This window comes from Cladophialophora bantiana (assembly GCF_000835475.1).
Source record: "Cladophialophora bantiana CBS 173.52 unplaced genomic scaffold supercont1.13, whole genome shotgun sequence".
Lineage (NCBI taxonomy): Eukaryota > Fungi > Ascomycota > Eurotiomycetes > Chaetothyriales > Herpotrichiellaceae > Cladophialophora > Cladophialophora bantiana.
Genome location: NW_015971587.1, coordinates 25,239 through 47,021, shown reverse-complemented (window position 1 = coordinate 47,021; position 21,783 = coordinate 25,239). Strand labels below are relative to the sequence as shown.

At 51.1% G+C, this 21,783-nt stretch overlaps 6 protein-coding genes across 6 annotated transcripts; 4 read left to right on the top strand and 2 right to left on the bottom strand.

Annotated features, from left to right (window-relative positions):
• Positions 1-1,205: 1,205 nt before the first annotated feature.
• Positions 1,206-1,528, bottom strand: Z519_08378 (uncharacterized protein; the record flags this gene model as incomplete). The annotated part of the gene is made up of 2 exons (XM_016766106.1): positions 1,206-1,267; positions 1,366-1,528. The coding sequence occupies 2 exons, from the start codon at positions 1,526-1,528 to the stop codon at positions 1,206-1,208; spliced, it is 225 nt and encodes a 74-aa protein (XP_016617264.1).
• Positions 1,529-2,526: 998 nt separating this feature from the next.
• Positions 2,527-3,299, top strand: Z519_08377 (uncharacterized protein; the record flags this gene model as incomplete). Its single annotated transcript, XM_016766105.1, has 3 exons — positions 2,527-2,665; positions 2,715-3,014; positions 3,070-3,299. 3 exons carry the CDS (start codon positions 2,527-2,529, stop codon positions 3,297-3,299), a joined length of 669 nt encoding a protein of 222 aa, XP_016617263.1.
• A 2,334-nt stretch (positions 3,300-5,633) lies between these two features.
• Z519_08376 (uncharacterized protein) lies at positions 5,634-7,655 on the top strand (the record flags this gene model as incomplete). Its single annotated transcript, XM_016766104.1, has 3 exons — positions 5,634-5,737; positions 5,796-7,138; positions 7,198-7,655. The coding sequence occupies 3 exons, from the start codon at positions 5,634-5,636 to the stop codon at positions 7,653-7,655; spliced, it is 1,905 nt and encodes a 634-aa protein (XP_016617262.1).
• A 614-nt stretch (positions 7,656-8,269) lies between these two features.
• On the top strand, positions 8,270-9,196 carry Z519_08375 (uncharacterized protein; the record flags this gene model as incomplete). The annotated part of the gene is made up of 2 exons (XM_016766103.1): positions 8,270-8,441; positions 8,607-9,196. The coding sequence occupies 2 exons, from the start codon at positions 8,270-8,272 to the stop codon at positions 9,194-9,196; spliced, it is 762 nt and encodes a 253-aa protein (XP_016617261.1).
• Positions 9,197-9,567: 371 nt separating this feature from the next.
• On the bottom strand, positions 9,568-12,503 carry Z519_08374 (uncharacterized protein; the record flags this gene model as incomplete). Its single annotated transcript, XM_016766102.1, has 2 exons — positions 9,568-9,669; positions 9,870-12,503. The coding sequence occupies 2 exons, from the start codon at positions 12,501-12,503 to the stop codon at positions 9,568-9,570; spliced, it is 2,736 nt and encodes a 911-aa protein (XP_016617260.1).
• A 6,658-nt stretch (positions 12,504-19,161) lies between these two features.
• Positions 19,162-20,841, top strand: Z519_08373 (uncharacterized protein; the record flags this gene model as incomplete). Its single annotated transcript, XM_016766101.1, has 4 exons — positions 19,162-19,521; positions 19,578-20,067; positions 20,119-20,705; positions 20,758-20,841. 4 exons carry the CDS (start codon positions 19,162-19,164, stop codon positions 20,839-20,841), a joined length of 1,521 nt encoding a protein of 506 aa, XP_016617259.1.
• Between the last annotated feature and the right edge of the window lie 942 nt (positions 20,842-21,783).

Genomic DNA, 21,783 nt, shown 5'->3' with positions numbered 1-21,783 from the left:
TTCTTATTGACAGTACTCGCTCAACGACAATGCCCATCTCGCTGCGCAGAGAGATTGGCAGGGACTACGAAGGGTGATATTTCTAGGACATATGGCAGGGAGACATCCTGGGTGGCTGTTCCTTTCGTGGCATAATCCTTGATGGTGCCACGAACAGCTTACACCTGTGATCAGATTCTAGTCCTTATGGCCCCTTCCAATACCTGAGCAGACGAAGAAAAGGGCGATAAACGCTTGAACTGAACCATCCCCTAACTCGATGTGACATCCATTGATCATAGAGAGGATAGTGTTGGGGCGTATGGCCATGGCTAGGCCGTCGAATCGTTAAGAAAACTGCATAGTGGAAGGGATGACGGACTAGTGGATTCGGTCAATTGTCAGCTTGGGCAACTCTTGGTCAAGATTCATCGCCCAGCCATTGCCCACAAGGCTGATGTGCCAAACTCTCGTCACGATCTGGGCTGCAACATAATTTTGCGAGTCTCGAGTCTATGATTGTGAAATTGGTGTCGGACCCAGAGAGAATAGTTCAGAATGCTTTGCCATTATGCGGTTTTTGCTCCTCAATCACAGCACTTTAAGCTTCAAAGCGGTTCAGCAAAAGGCGGACATTTGCCCAAGGTTCACCAAGATCTGATGGGCTACATGCGAAACATCACAGAAATCCTCGGTTTCAACCTTGTTTGTTGGGAGTAAGAGTAAGAAGTGGGCCGAGGCTGAAAGGACCCAGTTGAAGTCAAGCCAGGAGAGCTTCATCAATTTTTCAATAACGCGCCTTCTCGGCAACTCCTTGCTTTGAGAATTCTGAACAATTGCTCAGTGTATAATTCCATTCATCATCCTCATGTCATGCATTAGAAACATTTCACCTTGGGGGGGCGAATGGCCTGAATAGACCATTAGCTTTCGTCAACAACGTAGGATGGAGCAACTCACTCAATCAATGCTCGGAAAATGGTCTTTGCAGGGAATGTCAATGGATTTTCGTTGCCGGATTCACCGCGGGCATCACAATAAACCCTTTCTTGCCAATTCGATTTTGCGTGCAGTCTCGCCAACCCTGAAGCCTCCTCGGCTAGCACAGATGGCTATACCTTCCCCAAGTTCAACTTTGTCTTCAACATCCGGATGTGGGCACGGGCAGTGGTGTGGGAAGTGAACACAAGCGAGTGTATCCGGGCATAAATATTTGTCGCACGTTGCTAGATGGTTGGCCAGTCAGCCATTGTCATTTCGGGCACCAATTTGCCTGGAGATCCGATGTCTGGAGCCAAAATCATGATTGAACAAGGCGGGCAAATGGTAGAACTTATTGCGTAGATGGGTTTCATGGTGAAGTGACAAAAGAACGAAAGAACATACCACCGTCCCAGTTCTGGCGATACCAGTTGGAATCGCTGGGGACATTTTGTTTCTCCTGAGTGCCTTTGTTCTGCTGCCCTCCATGGAAGAACTGCTCAAAGAACTGAAATTGAGCGGAGGCAAAGCCTGCCAGAAGGAGCACAATAGGGATGAGTGCTTTCATGACGATGTTCAAGATATTGAGAATGGTTGGGATTGAGATGTGAGGGAAGGGCGGCGATGAACGATGGACATGACAGGTGTCGACACCCGAACATGATATTGTCTGCCAAGGCCACTAGCACGTGCTGGACCCCCGTTGGCTCCCCTGATTGGCAATGTAAAAGCAGCATCGTTTCGCCGCTCCTGGGCGAACGTCTTCCGTCCTTCAGGCCCATCTTTGTGTCTTGCTTGTGTCCAGTTCGCTCTTTCACACAACTGTGTATTAACATTAGCTTCTGGCCAAATCAACACAAGAGATAGCTTTCCAACTAGGGCTAATATGCTCGAGGACTTTTAAAGATCCAAGGCTGGCCAAAAGTGTTAGGGGTAAGATCCTATCCCAAAAGTATGGTGGGCGTTGGTTTCTTTTCCAAAATATCTGCGGAATGAGGTGCAGCAAAAGACTTAGACAATTGCTCGGGCAATGGAATGCCTAGCCGACAGCGCGAAGAGCCAACACTACCCTCCTCTTCAGGCTGCTGAATGTCTTCCCAATGAATTAATATAGCGCTGCGGTTGCCGGTCAGCGCCCAACTGTCCAAGAGCCTTCCTCGTATACAAGGGCCCTATCTCTCCTTTTGAGGCATGCGACTGCCCTGCTTGCTACAAGTATACTTCACCCCCTGCCCTGTAAGTAGCAAGGAAAAAGCAGCACCCTCTAGCTCCGCAAGGAGTGCTTGCCGAGCCTCGACATAGCGAACACTCTTTTTTGACTTCGCCCCAACCTTGATCATTTTGGTGCTAGCAGAGACTCTTGAGCCTCGAAACCAGACCTTGTTTTTCCTGAAACATTGCTTGCTTGTCCTAATACAACCCTCGGTCTTGCCACTATTGTAATCCATGGGCCTGTACTGAGAGCCTTCCCACTCTCGCCATGTCGTCCTCCGATCCTCCTCGAAATGAGTTGACTTCGAAGCTGAAACTGCTACGCAATCGACCGACAAGTCCCCCAAACCGACAATGGCGAAGCAACTTTTTGAGACATTTGACGGAGGTGATGTGACCGATACTATTTTGAAAGAAGCAGCCAGCCTCTTCAACGAGCAGTACGGAATATGGGGGCCAGGCCCTGCGAACTCTGAACCCGTCCCAAAGCAAGGTGAGTCGCACAAGCCTTGTTCTGGTCATGCTTCTAATATTAGGCATAGGGAGTCGTGTGAAGCTCAGCAAAGACCACCTACGAGCCCAATATCTACCTAACAATGTAGATTGCTTCTACGTGAGAGTTACGATCGACGACAAACTGGCAGGGAACGTGTTTGCCTGTCGGTGGAGAGCCAAGGATAGAACAGTATGCTGGATTACTCAACTTGTCGTACACGGTGACTATCGGGAACGCGGACTTGCGACCTTCCTGTTGAATGGTCTTCGACGTGACGGCGATGCTATCTATGGCCTCATGAGCTCCCACCCTGCCGCCTCTCTTGCCGCCGCAAGATCCTTCGGACGTAAGTGGCACACAAACTATCTTTCATTATAACTTCGAAACTAACGTCTTGGAAGATGGTATCAACTCGGTTCCCACAAGCTTCATTCGTGATAACGCAAAACGTGTCATGGAACAATCGCCCACTGACTGCGTTAGATATGGTGAGCTTGATGGCAACCTTTTTGATGCTACTGATACAAGTGGGGTTGTTTCGTCCGTTTGTACCAATTTCTTCGTCGATCCTACTCAGCCGCTTGAGGCACTGGGATGGGTGCGAAAAAGAGCTGGATTGGCCTTTTGGTGAATTGCTGGACGGGCTTGAATTTCATCTGGTACTGGAGGCAAGAGTCCGACGTCAATCAAGATCTGCTTCGTAATCGGGTGTATGGCGGCGTGACGCTATCCATTCCCGCGGTCCACCTCATCCACTCGTTTAGGGAAGCGCTGTTTCTCTCGATAAACTATGAGGTCGTTAGAGTTGATCTTTATGTCATTGACGACGCTGAGCGGAAGATCAAGAGTCTGCCACCTGAGACAAGGTGCCTATACCTGAGCTGCGCTTGGGGAAGAAAATAGCCACGACGGCGGGGGCATCCCAAGTCACAACGAGAATTGAGGCGCCTACCACACAATCTGCCACGGAAAGTCGAGTCGAGGATGCGATAAGCGTCGTGCTGTGACTCGGCGAGAAGTACTTATGGATTGACAAATATTGCATTGATCAGCATTCGAAAACCATGCACAATGGCTTTACCATGATGGGGTCTATATATGAGGGTTCCCCGGCCAGCATTGTGGCATTATCAAGCTCTTCAAGTTGTGGATTGTTGGGAGTGTCAAAGCGTGGGAGAATGGAACAATTCATGTTTACTTGTGCAGAAGCTGAGCATATTGGCACATCACCAAGCTGACAAGATTGCTTGGAACCATCGGTCTGCTCACAGCGAGGGTGGATTTATCAAGAGGGCTTGCCATCCACTCGATGCTTTTCGTCACAGATTAGAAAGTCTTCGTATGCAGAATGAGCACAGGATTGGCGAAGTCTAACTATGGAGGTCACCAACCGTACAAGTGGTTCTTATCGTACAACAGGTCCTTTTCGCACCTCAATGCGGAGATGCTCTTGAAATCGCAATCCAAACCTGGTCGAGAAGGTGTACTAGGCCGCCAACCCTTCAACTCACAGTCAGTCAATTACAGGCAGAGAAAGTTGACTTTTGAAACAGATATACTCAATTCCTCCAGGGACGTCCTGCAACGGTCTACGAAGAGTTCTAGTTAGGGAGTTCCTATTCACACCAGCGATCAATCGGATGTGGGACATCGAACAGACTTTCCAAAAGCTTTCATTCATGGCCTCCTCTAGGTACGAGGTCGCGAAGGATATGGTTTACCAGGCCCCTATCCTTTATTGCGTCAAGGCCGTATAAAAGGCTTTCCGTTGTGGTCATGGGCCTTTGTGAGGACTGAGATTTCTCTTTACGAAGGAATAGCAAACATTAACCCTAAAGACTACTTTGTCTATTGTCCCAGCATCTGTGTATTCTGTGGCGAAATCTTCATCGAGGAGCAAAATAATAGCCTAAGGCGCTTTCGAAGAGTTCGCAGAAAGACCTGAAACAGAGAACAAAAGACACTTGACACATCACGAAGCAGGGCTAGGAGTGCGGCCGGGCAACTTCATCACCGTCCGTCAGCGGCGCAATGATACCACGTTTTAGCGGCATGAGAGATTTGGCTATAGTCTGCGGATACAACGGCGTTCGAAAGGTGCTGCAAGCCTGAGAACCAATAACACCATCTCTCTTCTCTGAGGTTGCTAGAACCACGCGAGGAACCAGCCGGAGGCCCGTATATAAGAATATAGGAATATGGACATTCATCTCTTCTTTCAGCCACCAGTTCTTTGAGCATGCAAAGATGACAATTTTCTGAGCTCCAGCAAGGATAACAGATGTGACTGAGGGTACCTCGTACTCAGTACCGAGTAGACCACCAGTGTCGGGTCTCTACGCGTAAGAGGGACGTTTCGGACTGTTCATTTTCCGATGTAGCGCGAGAAGGACTCCGAACAAAGGGATCTGCACCAAGAGAGGACCTGTGACAAGCACAGGCGTTAGAGCTCGAAACGAGGCTGGGCGACGGCGGGTAAGGCTGGGTTCGATGAAGAGTTGGCCTTGGCATCGAGGCGTTCAGCTGCAAGGATGATCATCACGCGACCTCACCACCATCAACCCTCGAATAGACATCACACGATTTGCACGGCATCTATCCATCGTCCCACTCTATCCATCTCGTTTGTTCTAGGACCTTAATTAACTCGACATGCATGACCCTTCAACACAAGGCTAATTTTGCTATCCGTAGGCTTACTTAGTTGCCCGCAGCTCCCATCTCACCGGTATCATTCTTCATCATTTCCTGCTGTGTTCCAAAATCTCGAGCGACAGCTCCCAGCGAATCAATCCAAAGTTGTGTTTTGCCTGACTCTTACCCTTATCCAGACTGTCTAGCCATATAGAAGCTAGATGGCGAGGTGTATCTGCGAATCCAGACCAGATCCAACTCATCCCCCAGATCAAAATCCCTCGCGTCGAGGCACCATTTAGTTGAACGCCAGGCTTCTTCTTCTTTGACTATGCCCACAAGGCAGCGGAGCTTCAGCCATCTCGAGGGCCATGAATGGGCCCAAGGCAAGGCTGCAAGTGAAGATGAGACTGAGAAGAAGGAAGAGGCATTAAGGTCAGCACAACCACGACCATGCCAGTTCCCAAGGCTCATCAATTAACTGCTGCGATAGACGAGAATGGTTCGCCATCACCGTGTTTCCACTCATTGCAGGAACTTTTGGCCCTATTGCCAGCGCACTCAATATCTGCGCCTTGGTGAGGCCGTGGAGACATGAGAGCAACGGCGACAGCAGCGTCTCAGATCCGGCGTGGTTAATTGCTCTCAATGCAATTTCCCTGACTTTAGGTGTCGTGGCCAACGTCCTCATCTTCCTCCTCGTGGAGAGGGAAGAGGATACTCTGAGGCGACATAATTTCCAATTCGTTGTTGGCAACATCGTCGCTGGTGACCTGGCTGCATTCATACTCATTGGCCTCGTCATAGCCGCCTGTGTCGCCCTCAACAACTCCTCTACGCCACAGTATGGCTTCGACCAGGCATTTTATTATGCCATCCTCGCGGCTATATTGTATTTCATCACCTCAACAGTGACGGTGTACACTGCCTATACAATCGCACACGTTCGGACTTCTCGACGAGACTCCCGGGTCGAGCTTGCAAAAGGCCACCACCGACTGATGTTTCTGACTACTGTGTTCATGTCGTATATTTTGATCGGCGCCATTATCTTCTCCAACATTGAAGGTTGGGACTATCTCGACGCCGTGTATTGGGCAGATGTTACCATTCTAACAATCGGTTTCGGTGATTTATATCTTCACACTCACCTCGGGCGTTCACTGTTGTTTCCTTACGCTGCGTTTGGCATCACATTCCTGGTTTTCATCGTTTATTGCATTCCTGCAGTGGTCCTGAATCGCAGCAAAGAGATTTGGGCGATTCACATTCGAGATCGAGAACGAATCAAGGAAGTCGAAGCACGCAGTGCCCGAACAGGAAACCCGGATGCGAATGGCAACCATGCCAACCACTCCACCGGTAATGGCTCAGTGCCCATCGAGCCTATAGAGGGCATGTCAGAGGACGACAGAAAGGCCAAGGAACGCGAAGAATTCGAGCTGATGAAAAAAGTCTTACTTCGATCAGCCAAAAAGCGCTTGGGATACACTGTGGGTCTGTGGACGACCGTCTGGTTTACCTTATGGCTTATAGGCGCTGTCATTTTTTGGGTCTGTGAGCACGAACAACATTGGTCTTACTTTGAGGCCATCTATTTTGCCTTCACCTCACTGCTAGTCATTGGTTACGGTGACTTGTCTTTGAAGAGCGCCTCCGCAAAGGCCTTCTTCGTTCTCTGGTCGCTGATTGCTATCCCGACATGGACAATGCTGGTTTCCAGCATCGCCAAGGCGGTCGGAAATCCGTACTTTGTTGCCCAGAAGCACTGGCTGACACGAAAGCTTCTCCCATTTAGTGGACAGCCCAAGGATGGAGGGAAAAAAGGTCATTTTGGTAAGTGTCGAGTCTTCTAGCTCGCCAGGTTGCACGCGACTGACACATTATCACATCAGGCAAGTTGCCTCGAGAGTTCCCTCCAAACGCTCACGACAGGAACCATCTGCTGGCAAAGGTGCTTAAAAAGGTTATCGTGGATCATCTAAGGCACCAGCACGATGGACAGAAGCCAGAGTACACATTCGAAGACTGGGAGTATATCATTGATTTGATGGGACCCCTTGAGCCTTTGGAAGGTGAGGACCAACCAAATGGTGATTCGACTGCTCCGACCCGAACTAGAAGCAGGACAACCGACGACTTTCGTGATGGGGATGGATTCATCGATTGGCTGCACCCGAGCAATCCTATGAATGTGACGGATTACCTGACAGAATGGATGTTGATCACCTTGATTGAGAAGCTGGAGCAGGAACTCCTCGACATTAGAGTGAGCTCTGGCAACGTGCCCGTTGATGCAGGCTCCTCTAGTCTGATTGGAGAAAAGCCTCCAAATGGCCATCCATTGGCGTGATTCAAGCATCCCACCTCAGACGCTGGAAAGTCTCAACACCCCATCCACTGCAGAAATGTCAGTTGATCGCCGCATTGCCAAAGTATAAATGCACAAGGAGGATCGACTATGTGACGCATATATACAGAAACCATAGGCGAAAAGGATACCTTCTTGGACGCAGATTTCCAGCGACAGGTGTTATGAGTATCGCAACATCCCGGCCAGCTCTCGCCCCTGCCGATGACGGAACGATACCCGCTTCATTTCATCGCTTGGCTCCGGTCCAAGTTACAGAGGTTATTCGGTCTTGGTTATTGGAGAAGCCACGACGTTGGCGAGGCGCTTGCTCAAGATGTTTGAAGCGGAAAACGACGCCAGTTATACTTGTATACCTCATTGTATGTAGACATCGTTCATAGGACCCCAGCGAGCCAACTGGTGCTCGGTGCTGTCAAGGTGTTTTAACTGTCGGCAGTCATTACACGGCTTGACATCCAGAATCACACGTGATGGGATTCTAAGCCCAGAACAGTTAGTTGGACTTTTCTACTACTTTGCTTCCCTCCAATGCATGCGTGATCGATTACTAGCAGAGCCCTTCATTTCTCTTTCCAACCACCACCCCTTCCACGATGCTCCAACCACGAATATACAGATCTGTGGTAACCTCAGATGCGCCTCTAGCCGCGCTAGCATCGTCCTTGAATGCCTTGAGCCTGTGCTCAAAACACGCGCACCTGAACCCGCGCACCTCAGCCATCTTCGTCCGACATGCTTCACACGCACAGCAAGGCCGTGCAAACGGTCCCTCAGACTCCGCAGGAAGACGATTAGGAGCCAAAAAGGGGTCTTCGGAATGGGTACATCCGGGAAATATAATCTTCAAGCAGAGAGGCAAGCCAGAAACCCCTTCCAACCCCCCAAAATGCGACTGCCCGCCAATTTTTTATTGACTCTTCCGTTTACCAGGCACGAAATGGTTTCCCGGCGAGAATGTCGGCATTGGGAAAGACCATACCCTTTACGCTCTCGAATACGGCTATGTGCGCTACTATCGCGATCCCCTGAAGCATCCCAAGAGACGCTACATCGGCGTGGCGTTGGAGAAAGAAGGACCCAGATCTCAGCTTCCCACGCCACGCAATGCACCCTCCCGCAGACGATTGGGGATGTACGCGACGCCCATGAAACCCCTACCACCGGCCGAGTCTCAAATCTCAGCCGACGAATCGTTCCTCGAGGCCCACTTGAGCCAGAGCAGCAAGCAAATGCCGTTCAAATCCGCTCAGGGAGGAGCAATCAATCCGCAGGCGGCGGCGCCTCCTCCGGCATTTAACCGCCAAGGGACGTATCGGGAGGCAAACGCATCGATCGGCTGGGCGGCCGAGAGGAAGGGGGTTAAGGTGCGCGAGTATGATCGCAGCGACCGGTGGCTGGCGTGGAAGAAACGAGCGCTCCGAGTCAAGAGGGGCATGGAAGCCAAAGCAGCCAGAGCGATGAGGAAGACCAAGGGCAAGAAATCGAATAAAGGACAGAAGACCGCCCAGAAGAAGAAGTGATGCGAATGCAACACACGGGAGTCTTGAAGCGATTGTACAAATATGTGTAAGAAGCATTCATCAACAAGCAACCAATCGGGTCGCCATTGATGGTGAATATATGATCCCAGCTTGCATCAACCAGCACAGATTCGCCGGTGCCTTTTTATATGATGGTCCAAAAATTCTCTTTCATGTATACTGTGATATTGGCTAAGCGTGCGTTCTACAGTGTTTTGCTTTTCAATGCTGGTCCTGCCCTCAAATATTCCATATCGATGCTGTGCGGTGCGGTGCGGTCAATCAATCGAACATTGGTGGAGACACTTCCTTCGCACACGCTTTTTCGGCCTCACAATATTTCCGCTCACAACTCCCCAAGTAGATATGATTTATAACCCGTTCTCGGCCTTGAATTTGTCCCAGGCGTCATTCAAGGCGCTGAAGACAGCCCCGGCAATCATGCGCTGTTCGGTGGTGGCGGCGGTGGGGATCTAGATGTCCAGAAGTCAGCTTTGATCGGTCTCTACTCAATTGAAAAAAACGAACCCAATATAACCGAGCCAGCAGGACCAAACTTTGATACTAGTTGGGGGTTGATGATGGAGATTGATGGAGCGAAGTTTGTCCCCCAGGGGCGGCTGGCTACTGCATGTCGAGTGGGAAAGGGGATAACAAACATGGAAATACGTACCTTGTCAGGATGTACCTTGCCAATCCCCTTCATATACTGCACCTTGACTTTGCCGGGAAGGACTAGATCGGCCATGCTTATTTTCTTCCACCCGCTCCCTTCCCAGAGCACGCTGTCCAGCGATCCCAGCAAGGCGCGAAGATTGTCTTGCTTGCCGGACTTCCACGCGTTGATGCGGGCGTCAACAGACTCGGAGAGGCGGAATTTTTCGTCGTCGAGTTTATCCGCGGCCAGGTTTGCGGCACGGAGGCGAGAAACCGCTTCTGCTGGCTTGAGGCTGGTAGACGCCGGCGCGGGAGGTACTGCGCGGCGGAGAGTCGACGAGGGTGGAGCAGTAACGGAACTCGATTTCCCCGCTGCGGCGGCCATTGAGGGAGTGGCAGGTTTCGGTTTCCGTGGGTTTGCCGCCTTCTCTGCCCTCATCCGACCCTGGATACTTGTCGCTCCGCCGTGACCTCCTTCCACCGCTTCTCGCCAGACGATGGCAGCCTCTGACCATTTCTCCATTTGTTCCAGGGCTTCGGCTTTGCGCATGAGCGCTTTCCCATAGTACTCGCGCATCGGCTTATTACCCATGTCGCCGGAAGTGGTGATCTCTATCATCTCATTCTCACCCTTCGAGGGGCCGATGATCATGATCGCCTTATCAGCGTCGACAATGGCTTGTTTCGGCTCGCCTATCTTCAGCGCTGTAAGAGCACGGTTTGTCAAAAGCACTATGGTCAGCGGATGAGTATCTGGCAAGTGCGACAGGGATGTGGCATAGGACTGATGCGCGGAAGCATAGTCACCACGCTTGAAATGTTCGTTGCCCTTTTCACGGTGGGAGTGACTAGCTTGTAGCGAAATGACCGATATGGATGGGATGGCGCGGGGAGGCGGCGGAGGCCGGACTTGAATTGGGGCTGCTTCGGTCCGTTGCTTGACTGGTTGGGATTGTGGACGAGGGAGAGGTTTGCTCATTCCTACAGGTGCTGCTGGACGGGAAAGGGCTGAAGGAGTGTCTTTGAAACCGCCTTCGAGAAGATCCGCCCCGGGAAGGGCTGTTGGCGATGCGTGTTGAGCAGAATTAGGTTGTGGTTTTCGCCGTCGAACTGAGCTGACATACGCTTGAGCGGCCTGCTCTTCGGCAGCAGCACGGTTCAGAGCAGCTCTCGAAGCTGCGGCAGGAGATTGATGTTGCTGCCGCACAAGCGCTGGCTGTGTCTGAGGAAGTGATTCTCGCAGTCGTGAGTGTATAATCGGGGAGTGGTCGCGAGAATTGTCGGCGCTGGAGTCAAAATGTCGAACTGGTCTTGATGAAGGAGAAGGTCGCGGTGGTCTTGGTCTGTTGGATTCCAACATCATCGCTTCATCCGTCATGCTTGCTTGACCGCGGGCTTCTGGGCTAGGTCTCCTTCTACCACGCCCCGGCTCGGGCTCATGCTGCCGTTGTGGGTGTTCTTGTCTGGTCGGTCGCTCGGCTGCTTCCCGCATCCACCGGGGCTGGCCGCCTGCCTCACTATCGGAATTGAATTCCTGCACAGCTTGCTGAACTCGTTTTGTTCCCTGCTTCCACAAAGAGTTTGCAGTCTTCAAGATGTTACTGCCGAACTCTGCTGCAAGCTGTTCAAAATCTTTCTCGGCAGCGTGAACAGAGCCTTTTGCACGATTTCGAGAACCATCTCCGTCTTCCCACGACGGTTTCGTCCTTGCTGTTTGCGCTTCAGCCCGGCCGCTCATTCTTCCGTTGTCTGGATCGCCTCTTTGCCCAGAGGCGCTTCTCGACTGAGCCTTTTGGCGAGCCTCCGCGTGGGCTTGGTTCAATAAATAGCCCACGGCGGCTTGGACATCCAGTCCCGATTCTGTAGCCTCTAGGGCGATTTTTGCCTTATCTGCTGGGAATCCCATATCGACTAGCTCTGCCACAGCTTTGTCTTGCGGGCGAAGGTCCGCAGCCAGTTTTTTCGCGATGAGCGGGGGAGATTCTGGTCTTGGGGCGGATACAGGTTTTCCCAGGAGTCCAAGCACATCATCGTCATCATCGGCAGCGGTGCTCACCGTTGCGGCGGTGTCTGCCCTCCTTGGAGGAAGTTGTGACAGTCCAAAGGGGTCATCATTGTCATGATCGTTCACGGCGTTTTTCGGCACAGATGCAGCAACAGGGTCATTCTTAGCAGCAGGTGGTTTATTGAAAGCGGCAAATAGATCGTCGTCGGTATCGTCTAACTCTTTATTGTTCTTGTTCGGGGTCTGGTTCCTTGCATTGTCGATCGCGGGCGTCCCCCTCCCACTGCCCAGGTTGTTCCAAAATTGGTCATCTCCGCCAGCATACTGGTCGTTCAATCTCTGGGTCTGATCTTTCTGCTGCTGCAGCTTTGCCTCCACCTGTATCTTTTGCTGTTCCAACAACGAGAGATTCTTATGGGATGCTGGGCCGAAGGAAACGAGGTTCGCAAAGCTGTCGTTGGCCGGGGTAGATGGTTTGGAGGGAGGCTGACTCGAGATCGGATTTAATGGAGAGGCCCTCCCGGAGACAGGCGGCGTCGGTTTTGATGTACTAAAGGCAGAGTAGTTTGAAGTTGCGGGTGCAGGTTTCAAGGTCTGTCTGCTGGCGGGGGTCGAACTCCAGTTCAACCCCGCTATATCCTCCATAGTCGCGAAGACTGAATATTCATGAACAAGGGCGGGTCCTCTCTAGCACGGCCATTGTGTGGCCCGTGGTGTCAATAAGGGATGATGGCCAATGGATGAGAAAAAGGGAACGGAAGTCGAGGGTGTGCATCCAACGGTTGTTGATTCATTGTCGAAATGGGGTGACACGCTGCGCCACAAACGCCCCCAAAGTTGCAGCCTCACTACCAACATCTCATTATTATAGGGGATACGAGGTTTTGGGATGCCTATTACCCACCTCGCTAGGTAGGTAGGCAAGGAGCGAACCATCCCGTATTTGGTTCCGAAAAAGGGCGGGGATTATTACCGCTGACTGGAACTGGAAAGTTTCACGGGCTCTAGCAGCCTCGCTCGTTCGTAACTAGTCCTACCTACAGCATGCCTCGTAGTGTCCATAGTAAGTGGTACTGCACTCCGTATTCCGGATTATTATTGAGAGTGCGTTGGTATTCCCGCCATACTATGTTAAGTAGGTACAAGTAGGTACTGGGGACCTAGGCACATACTCCGTTCGCTGTGCCCGACGGTTAACTCCTCGACCACCGCTAAGGCACATTGTTGACGATTTCACCATTCCTCGTGCCTTATGTGCTGTGGCTGGCCCTCTCTGCAGGAGAAAGGGAGAGTCTCGAACCGACCCTGTCAATTTCTAGGCTTTGCTTGCTTCGTTCGTGGAGAGCTGTCACGGCCGTTTTCGCAGCTTTGAATCCCATAAGTCACATGGGATTCATTGAATTTCTGGGCCGTGCCCAGAAAAGCATTTACGCCTCTGCTGTTGTCGCCAACTTGCTCAATCAGATCACCATCGTCAGTGTCATCGCTCTCACCCTCGTAGTCCGATGTGCTGGAGCCCTCAGAGTTTTGGCTGAAAGCGTTCCCCGGTGGACGTTCGGGCCTCGCCCGGTGTGATTAGTCTCGCCAAAGCTCACGTCCGAGCCTATAAAGACTTGCTGACAACCACTGAGTGTCACATTCGCTCCGCCTGTATTGTTGCCTCTCTGCCTTATCACACGGCGTTTTCGGTGTTTTCGAACGACCTGTCCCGCGGGCTGAGCATCAAGCAGCCACGAATTTTTCTTCTAGCGCCTGACGAGCAGGGTGGTGCGCCGGCGGGCTGACTGGGAAATTTTTAGTCTCAGCCTTTGCAATGCTTGACAGAATGAAGTGGAAAGGGCCCTCTATATCGCCTGACTCGAACTCGAGCACCTGGATTTTCTTTTCCATGATGTTTTCAGGTTGCCTCTTTGTCGAAGACTAACTGAGGTACAGGTGCTTCCTTCAGACGGTCGGAGTCAGTGCAACAAACCCGTTCAAGAGATATTTGTCTGGGCAAACAAGGCGCCCCCGTCCGTTTCGGGGCGGTTGCCTGTACCCTTCCGTGCTGGGGTATTCCAGACTCGCTGATCACAGGACGTTACCGCTAGCGATACATCAGGTGCCGCCGAAGAGTATGTGGGCATGCACTATTGGCCTGCTCAAGACTGGACATGCACGGCAGTTTTCGGGAATTCCAACTTGCGTTTGCCTTTGGCTCAATGAATGAAGCGAACGGCCCTCCCATCAGTACATATCAGCAAATGATAACCCACCTCCGATTATGTGAGGGTGGTTGTTATTATGAGCTCTTTAATACGTCCGACCAAAGAATACGGTCGCACCCGACAAAACCTGGCTGCTTCCATACGAAACGTTTGACCCTGATTGATTGCTACCAAAATGGTTGACAGTGACCCAAGAACCCCCACTTCTTGAGCGTGCATTGCTAGACGATTCCACCAGGGTATATCAGTCAGTTGAGGTTTCCACATGAGAGATCACAGCTATCTCACCTTTTTGCCTTTCTTTAGATTTAACAGAATCGCCATTTTCGTTCAGAATACGGGGTTTTGCTGGCCTCTTGTTCATGGTGTCAAAAGATTCGCACGGCTGAACAATCTCGCCAGGAAATGTTATATCAATAGTTCTCTCGTGCTGCAAAGGCTCACTCTGACACTGACATCCTGTCCCAGCGACACCTGTGTTTGTCATTTTGCTTTCAAGCATAATCTAAACTTGATTTGTGCAATTTCGATGCCTATCTCCGTCATTGTGTTCTTGTTTTCGAGGCACAACTGCTTGTTAGTGACAGAAGTAGTCCTGCTCAAAAATCAGTAAGCGTTACATGGCGGGAAGATCCAAGAGAAACGAACTGAGCTTCAATTTGAAGAGCCAGCATCAACGAAGCCTTTTGCTGTTCGATGTCGGTGAGGATATTTCTGAATTCGGTCCGCTGGAGCTTCCACATGATGGCCTTTCGTGCTTTGTCGAGCCCGTGCATAGGACCCAGAAATGCAGCCCACAATCAAGCTGGATCTCAATGCAAGGGACTCAAAAGGCAGAACTCCACTGTGGTGGGCTGTTGAAAAACAGCACATCTAAATGGTCGAGCTGCTTCTTAACGACAAAAAGGTGGATTTCAACGCCCAAGATGATGAGGGCATGTCGGCGGTCATTGTGGCAGTTAAGAATGGGTTTACGGATATAGTGGAGCTTTTTCTTCGGAGTGATTTTTCAGCCCGAGTGTGCTGGAATTTATGTGATCAGCGTGGGTTTACTTGCCTATATTGGGCTGCTGCATCTAATTTCGGGGATCTCGTCACCTCCTCTTGAAAAAGAGTGAAATCGTCCAAGGTATAGACAAGCCGGGTCCTCATCATAGCCTTGTGTCAGCGGCAATAAAGGGGCATGTACAGATTGTGATGACTTTGCTCGATCACGGCGCTTTTCCCAATGCCAAAGATGATCGCGACGGCAGGGCAGCATTGTATGGGCGGCGGGAAATGGCTACGAAGACGTAGTGGATCGACTTCTTTGTTGGGCAGACATTGATATCAATCACGCCGATCGAAGGTTAAAACGGACTGCATTCCAGTGGGCAGCGGCTCAAAAACAAGACGCAATAGCGTGGAAGATCCTACACGAGACATTGAAACGGCTTGGCAACTGTCGGCGCGATTATATATCGATACTTTTCCTAGACGTTGCTACAAGGGGACAATATGAAGCCCTCAACGTTTTGTTTGAGCCACGCGACTTCGATCCCGACTTTAGGGCCAGAGATAGCAAAAGGACAGCTTTGTCCTTCGCTGCAGAGAATGGACATGTGAGAATTGTCCAAAGGCTTCTGTCTTCGGGCAGGGTGAATGTAAATGCTGGAGATGTGGGAAGGAAGACTGCTTTGATGTGGGCGGCTGACCAAGGTCGCCCCAGTGTTGTGAAAGAGCTACTCACCCGCAAGGAACTCGACACCCTAGCACTAGATTCAGAAGGAAGACGTGCCTGTGACCGGGCGCAGGCATCAAACCACATGGACGTGCAGCAATTAATCGAAGACAGGCAGCATCGAGTGGTTCACAGATCCAGAAGCCATCAATCAAGCAGCACATCCTAGCCACACATCCTAGCCACATTCAACTTGGGGAGGGCTAAATATTACTATTAACGACATAAGTCTGGTGGTCATTCTGGTGTCAAATCCGACTGACACTCGATGTCGATGGATAATAAAAATCATTTTCCGTGCGCTTTCTCCATGTTTCACGGCTGATATCGATGGGGGTCTTTTCCTCGCCTGGCCGGAATCTACTATCTCTTGCACTGTGAGCTGGTACCGAAACGCTGGCTGGAACGCGTCAATGCCGAGAATCAGTCCAAGCCTAGCTTAAACTAACGTTGGAAATGCAAACACTCCCTCTAATTTATTGATTGACTACAGTAAGCCTAGACCGATGCCTCGCTCCAAAGAAGTGTCTGAAACTTCGGTACAGATGACGCTTGTCCTATTCGCACTTAACAAGTCTCACCTCTAACAGACAATTCCTTACAAAAGTACAAAGGTCGTATACAGCAGCCTTCGCTCGCTCTCCTGGATCGAACAGTAAATAGTAGCAATTAGGTTTTTCGTTTCGCGAGCAATCCGGGTATTTCGGAAATCCTCAAGCAACCCTCTATATCTCGAGGGTGATATCATTAATGATGAAGTACGAAACCATACGATGCCTCTAGGCAGGTGGTATCAAAGCTATCGACCGTCTTTGCTTCTGCGTAGGCCGCGATCACCAAGCCTATCAGATACAATACCAGTCTGCGGTCGGTCTCGGGAAGTACTCTTCGTGCAGCAGTTTTCGGGGGCTTCCCACTCATCTTCACCGCAAAGTATCTGCGTTTCGGGAGGGGTTGCTTCCAGAGGTTCCTCCGACAGAAGCTTGTAGTCACCCTCGAGGACTCCCAGGCCTTCCCAAGAGGACTCCTCCAGCTGTTCCATCCACGTGAAAACAAAATCTTCTCAATGCTTGGCTCTTTCAACTATAGCCTGAACTTTGTGCTTTGACCTCTTGTCAATCTGGAAGTCCGCAACGAGCTTCCTTAGCCCCGAGTGCTGCATACCGCACTTCCCAAGGTACGTTCACTCACACGGTCAACGATGTAAGTCAACCCCGGCCCTGCCAGCCCAGAAAGCATCTCTCGACAAGAAGTTTGGCCAGGACGCCACGGACAGAGAGGTCCAAGGGATTCATGGAGCCAGGGGAGACTATCACGACTGCCAGTTAATGTGACTAAATATTAAGTCGAGGCAAGTTGTTCTAGAATCGAGCCTATTGGGCTCAATCTTCATGAGCACCTCCAAAATATGCTGTTTGGACAAGATATGCACTGTTTGTATACCGCCTTGCTGGTCCTCTCTCAAAATGAGATACAATGCAATCCGTAGAGTCGTGTAGGGGGACTGGGAGCATCGGATTTCCATGGATCATCCAAGAGCCCAAATGTATGTTCGTTGGCTGAGGCGGGAAGGAGACGAGCCGCGAGATAGATCCTGCTACAGGTCAAAAACAAGGGAGTAGTCGATCACCTGGTGATAATAATGGCATGGTCGGTAGTCCTTCTGGTCGGCTCGGTACGGTCATTGTAGGCAGTCACCGCAGGTTCGAAAATGGGGTCTGATCCCTGCAGAGAGCGTGAATAATGGACTGCCCCTCGAGCTCCTTGTCATTCGCGGCCTCCTTCTCATCTTGGGAGAACATACCTAGGTAAGTAGACGGTCCTCGTGTTACTTGACTAGGTATGGGCAGCAAAATCTCGGGATCCAGCCCGAGGTCCTCACGTTCGGTGTAAACAAGAACTGGTTTGTTTCAGATAAAGACGGCGTGATGGGGAACAAGGAGCAAGGAGTTAACAAGTTGATATCGATTAGAGCCAAGTTTTAGCTCGGCTGGAGGGCTGACGATGGAATTCCGGGTGAGGACCGAGCGCAGGTAGTCACGCCAGAGAGAATGAAAGATGTGGCCAGGGGCTGGTTCGGTCAACTGGTGAAGGTAGTCTTGTACCCGGTACAGGCCTGAGTGTACCTTGTAGGTAGGCATTGTTAGCCCACTAGCCTTCGAGTTGCCACAGCAGTCACGGGTGTGGGCATGGTCATGCTACCTTGAAACGATGATGGCTACTACTTGTAGGTAGCGAGCGAGATGGGGGTTTGAATGAGAGGATCACGGACAGGTCCTTGCGCCTGCGGTACGGCAAGTTCCCAGAATCCACTTCAGGGCTGTGGACAGGGTTGCGGTGGCGGCCACGCGAGCAAAGGATTCGCAGGAAAATGAGGTTTGGGGCACTGGGCACGGGGACTGGGGCTCCTAGGGACAGTAGAGGGCGCAATAAGCGCGACTGGCCACCCTGAGACAGCACGGCGACTAACGCGGGGTCTGCGAAGGTGCCCCGAACCCTGGCCAGTGATGAAGCAAACGGCGCGGTGACCTTACGAGTAGGCTACCCAAGTGAGGCTAGAGGCCACCTGCCGGGACCACCAGCGTCAACGCAGGCTTCCGCTAAGCACCGCTAGGCTACACTCGGCTCCCTTTGGTGGTGCTATGCACCGTTTTTCTCGCCCAGAATCTCGGGCCGCCGGTGGTGTTGCGCCATTGCTGCCGCGTGGTTGCAGTAATTCGATCGCCGTCAACCTTCCCCCTCTTGTTCTCCTGAATGCTGCATATCCGTCTCGCCGTCGTGAGACCTCAATCTAACGCGGTTGATATCTCAGCATTTGGGACGGAGAAGGAATGATTTGGGTTTGGCAGATAATATGGAGGCAACACATGGCATAGACATGCATGCCCTGCGCCATTTCCCACTTCACACCTCTTTTTTTTTTTTTCTCGTTCAGATTTCGACAGTTGAAAGTGAAATTTGTCTCATTTCCTCCTCTGCCCTTATCTTCCACCACCGTTTCTCGCAGTCTTTTTTCCTTTCGATCTTCTGTGGCGCCAATTTCACAATCCTGTCCCACTTGGCCCTTCCGCTTCTTGTTCGTTCGCTTCGAAGTCTTCGCTTCAACCCTGCTTGGGATCATTTGCTGACAGAAGGACTTTGTCACTCTTTTTTTTCTTGCAAATTCAAACTCGTCGAGCAGTCGGTTAGGGAAACAACAAGCCAATACTCAAAAGGATAACAACCGTGCGGTGACTGCTCACCCTGCTTGTTTCACCGCATGGCCTTTCGATTGCCCCTTGCAGCTGATTAGCAGGCATCCGGCTAATATCGGCTCTGCTGCATCTCCCCGCCCGCCGCGATAGGCCCGTCGCTACGTCGATAGGCCTTCTCCGCCATGAAGGCAATTTTCAAGAGAAAAGATTCAAAGCCATCATCGGATGAATCCAGCCTTGACAATGCCCTTTTGCGCCCTGCAGTAACAGTCGAGCGCATCTCTAACTACTCGCACAAGTCGCCAAAGCTGATAAGTTCGAAATCATCCTCACCATCATTAGGAGGCACCATGCCAGAAATCGCGATGCCTGAGCCCCCTGATCCAATTTCGAAACCAGCAGCGTACCTTCGGAGCATTTATGCTGTTCGAGAAAGGACAAGGCTGGTTCTCGAAGAGGCTAAAGTCAATGCTCTCAACCACTTCGATGTAGACTTGTCCAAGTTCAAGGACACCGCCGATTATGTGGTTGCCATCATCAAGGTACGCTTTGGGAATCTCAAATTTGTTGGTTCTAGCTCGGATCTAATTATGTACAGCGTGATTTCCAGGGTGACTATGCTTCTATCCCGCCTCATGGTCGCTGGCAACATTTTGAAGTCGGCGGAAGACCTAGGGTGACACAATTATTGCAATCATGGCCTACGTCGATTGACAACCAGGAGAGAGCACGTCGACTGATCGATCTGTTTCTGGTCTCCGTACTTCTTGATGCTGGTGCTGGCACAAAGTGGTCTTACAAGTCTAAGGAGTCTGGTAAGGTTTATTCCAGGAGTGAGGGGTTGGCCGTGGCCAGTCTGGAAATGTTCAAAGCTGGAACGTTCAGCAGCAATCCCACCCAACCTCATCAAGTTGACGCCGGTGGTCTGAACAAAATGAACGTGGAGACTCTAGCCAAAGGGATGCAAGTCTCGGACACCAATCCAATGTCTGGACTTGAAGGTCGAGCTGGGTTACTAATTCGACTCGCCTCTGCTCTGCAGAATGCTGAGATTTTTGGTGTCGACGGTCGACCTGGGAACATGATTGGTGAATGCATATTGCTTGCCTTCTTTTCGGATCCCTGCTGACGGGGTGCAGACTATCTGTTATCACATCCCACCACTCAAGCCGCTTCGGTCCCCGTCATCCTTTTACCGACTCTATGGAGCGTTCTCATGGATGGCCTATCGAGTATTTGGCCAGCTACTCGAACCACCATTCACGGAGTTTCTCTCGGAGATGCCTGGCCCTGTCAAGCCATGCCTAGGTCTCCCCCTGCTCAACCCTGGGAGACAATCGTTCCCTTCCACAAGCTCACGCAGTGGCTTTGCTATTCTTTGATGGTTCCGATGACCAAGCTGCTTAATGTTCATTTTGCAGGGGCGGAATTGATGACTGGTCTTCCCGAGTATCGCAATGGAGGTTTGTTGGTCGACACAGGCCTGCTTACTCTGAAAGAAGAGGACAGGCAGCGCGGGTTGAAGATCTACCATGAGATAGTGGGAGATGGCAATGCCATTGAAGTGGTTCCAACCTTCCCACCTAGCGATGATGTGATTGTGGAGTGGCGCGCTGTCACTGTTGGCTTTTTAGACGATCTCCTTGTCGCGGTCAATGCAGGCCTTGGTCTGCAGGGCGCGCAGCAGTTGACTTTGGCGCAGATGCTCGAGGCTGGAACTTGGAAGGTGAGACGCTTCGGAAAGGCTACTACCACATTACACTGACAAGGCTTGATAGGGAGGGCGTGAAATTGCACAGGTATCCCGTCCGATCACTGGAGGACCTCCCATTGGTATCATTTCAGATGGCACAGTCTTCTAAATGGCGATTTCTTCTATGCTTATGCAATAATGGGTTCCACGAATTTCGAAGGTCACGAAAGGGTGTCCGAGACCGAGAACAGGGATTACGAGACGACATATGCACTTGATGATGTTGTGGTATGGCTTACTTCATTGTGGCGAGCCATCCCTTACTTTTATGCCGATCTGAAAACTCGGCGCTATCGTTGAGTTTTGCAGGAGCTGGGTTGATGGCCTTGATACTTTACAAAGGGGCACTGGAGAAGAAAGAGCGCCCAACTTGGAGAGTTTCCTTTCGATTCATGCAGTGGCCAACATGCATGCCTTTTACTTCTTCGACGGCGATCCGGAGGCGCACAGAACAGCTGATCAGATCGTTAGGACGTAAACTGGAACTTATTAGCTCTCTAAAGAATCTTTCGTCACTTGGCGAGGCAGCCTTGAGTCTCCTAGGTCACATCTTATTGTCATGAGAGCCTTTGAGACCATTGCTCGATGATCGGTTCTCATTAATGAGACTATTGTTTTTCCGCGGTTACATCCTTCCTGAGACTAGTGACCCAAGTTAAAGTGCTGAGGATCTCCTTTCATGACAAACCTATGCGTTGGAGGCAAGGTGCGTCCTTCGGCGAGGGGGAAATACTACCCAGCAAGCTAGACGAGGCTTGCCTTCAGCCTTACCCCACCCTCGTTTAACCACCATTTGGCATTTGGGGGAGTGACAGATACTAAAGCATCCTTCCTTTCCATGCAAATCGCCTCGTAGGGTGATGTATCTCAATGATGTCGTTGCACAGGATGAGCTGGTAATCTGTCTTTCTCGTAGGCCTGTTCTACTTTGCTATCCGCAGCTTTGCATAAGGCACACACACCTGGTATCCGCAGCTGGCTCTGCGGCGCAGGCGCGAAACTCGACCTATTCCCTAGCTTTCCAAACCGCTGCCGCCGATTTTTCCCTTTC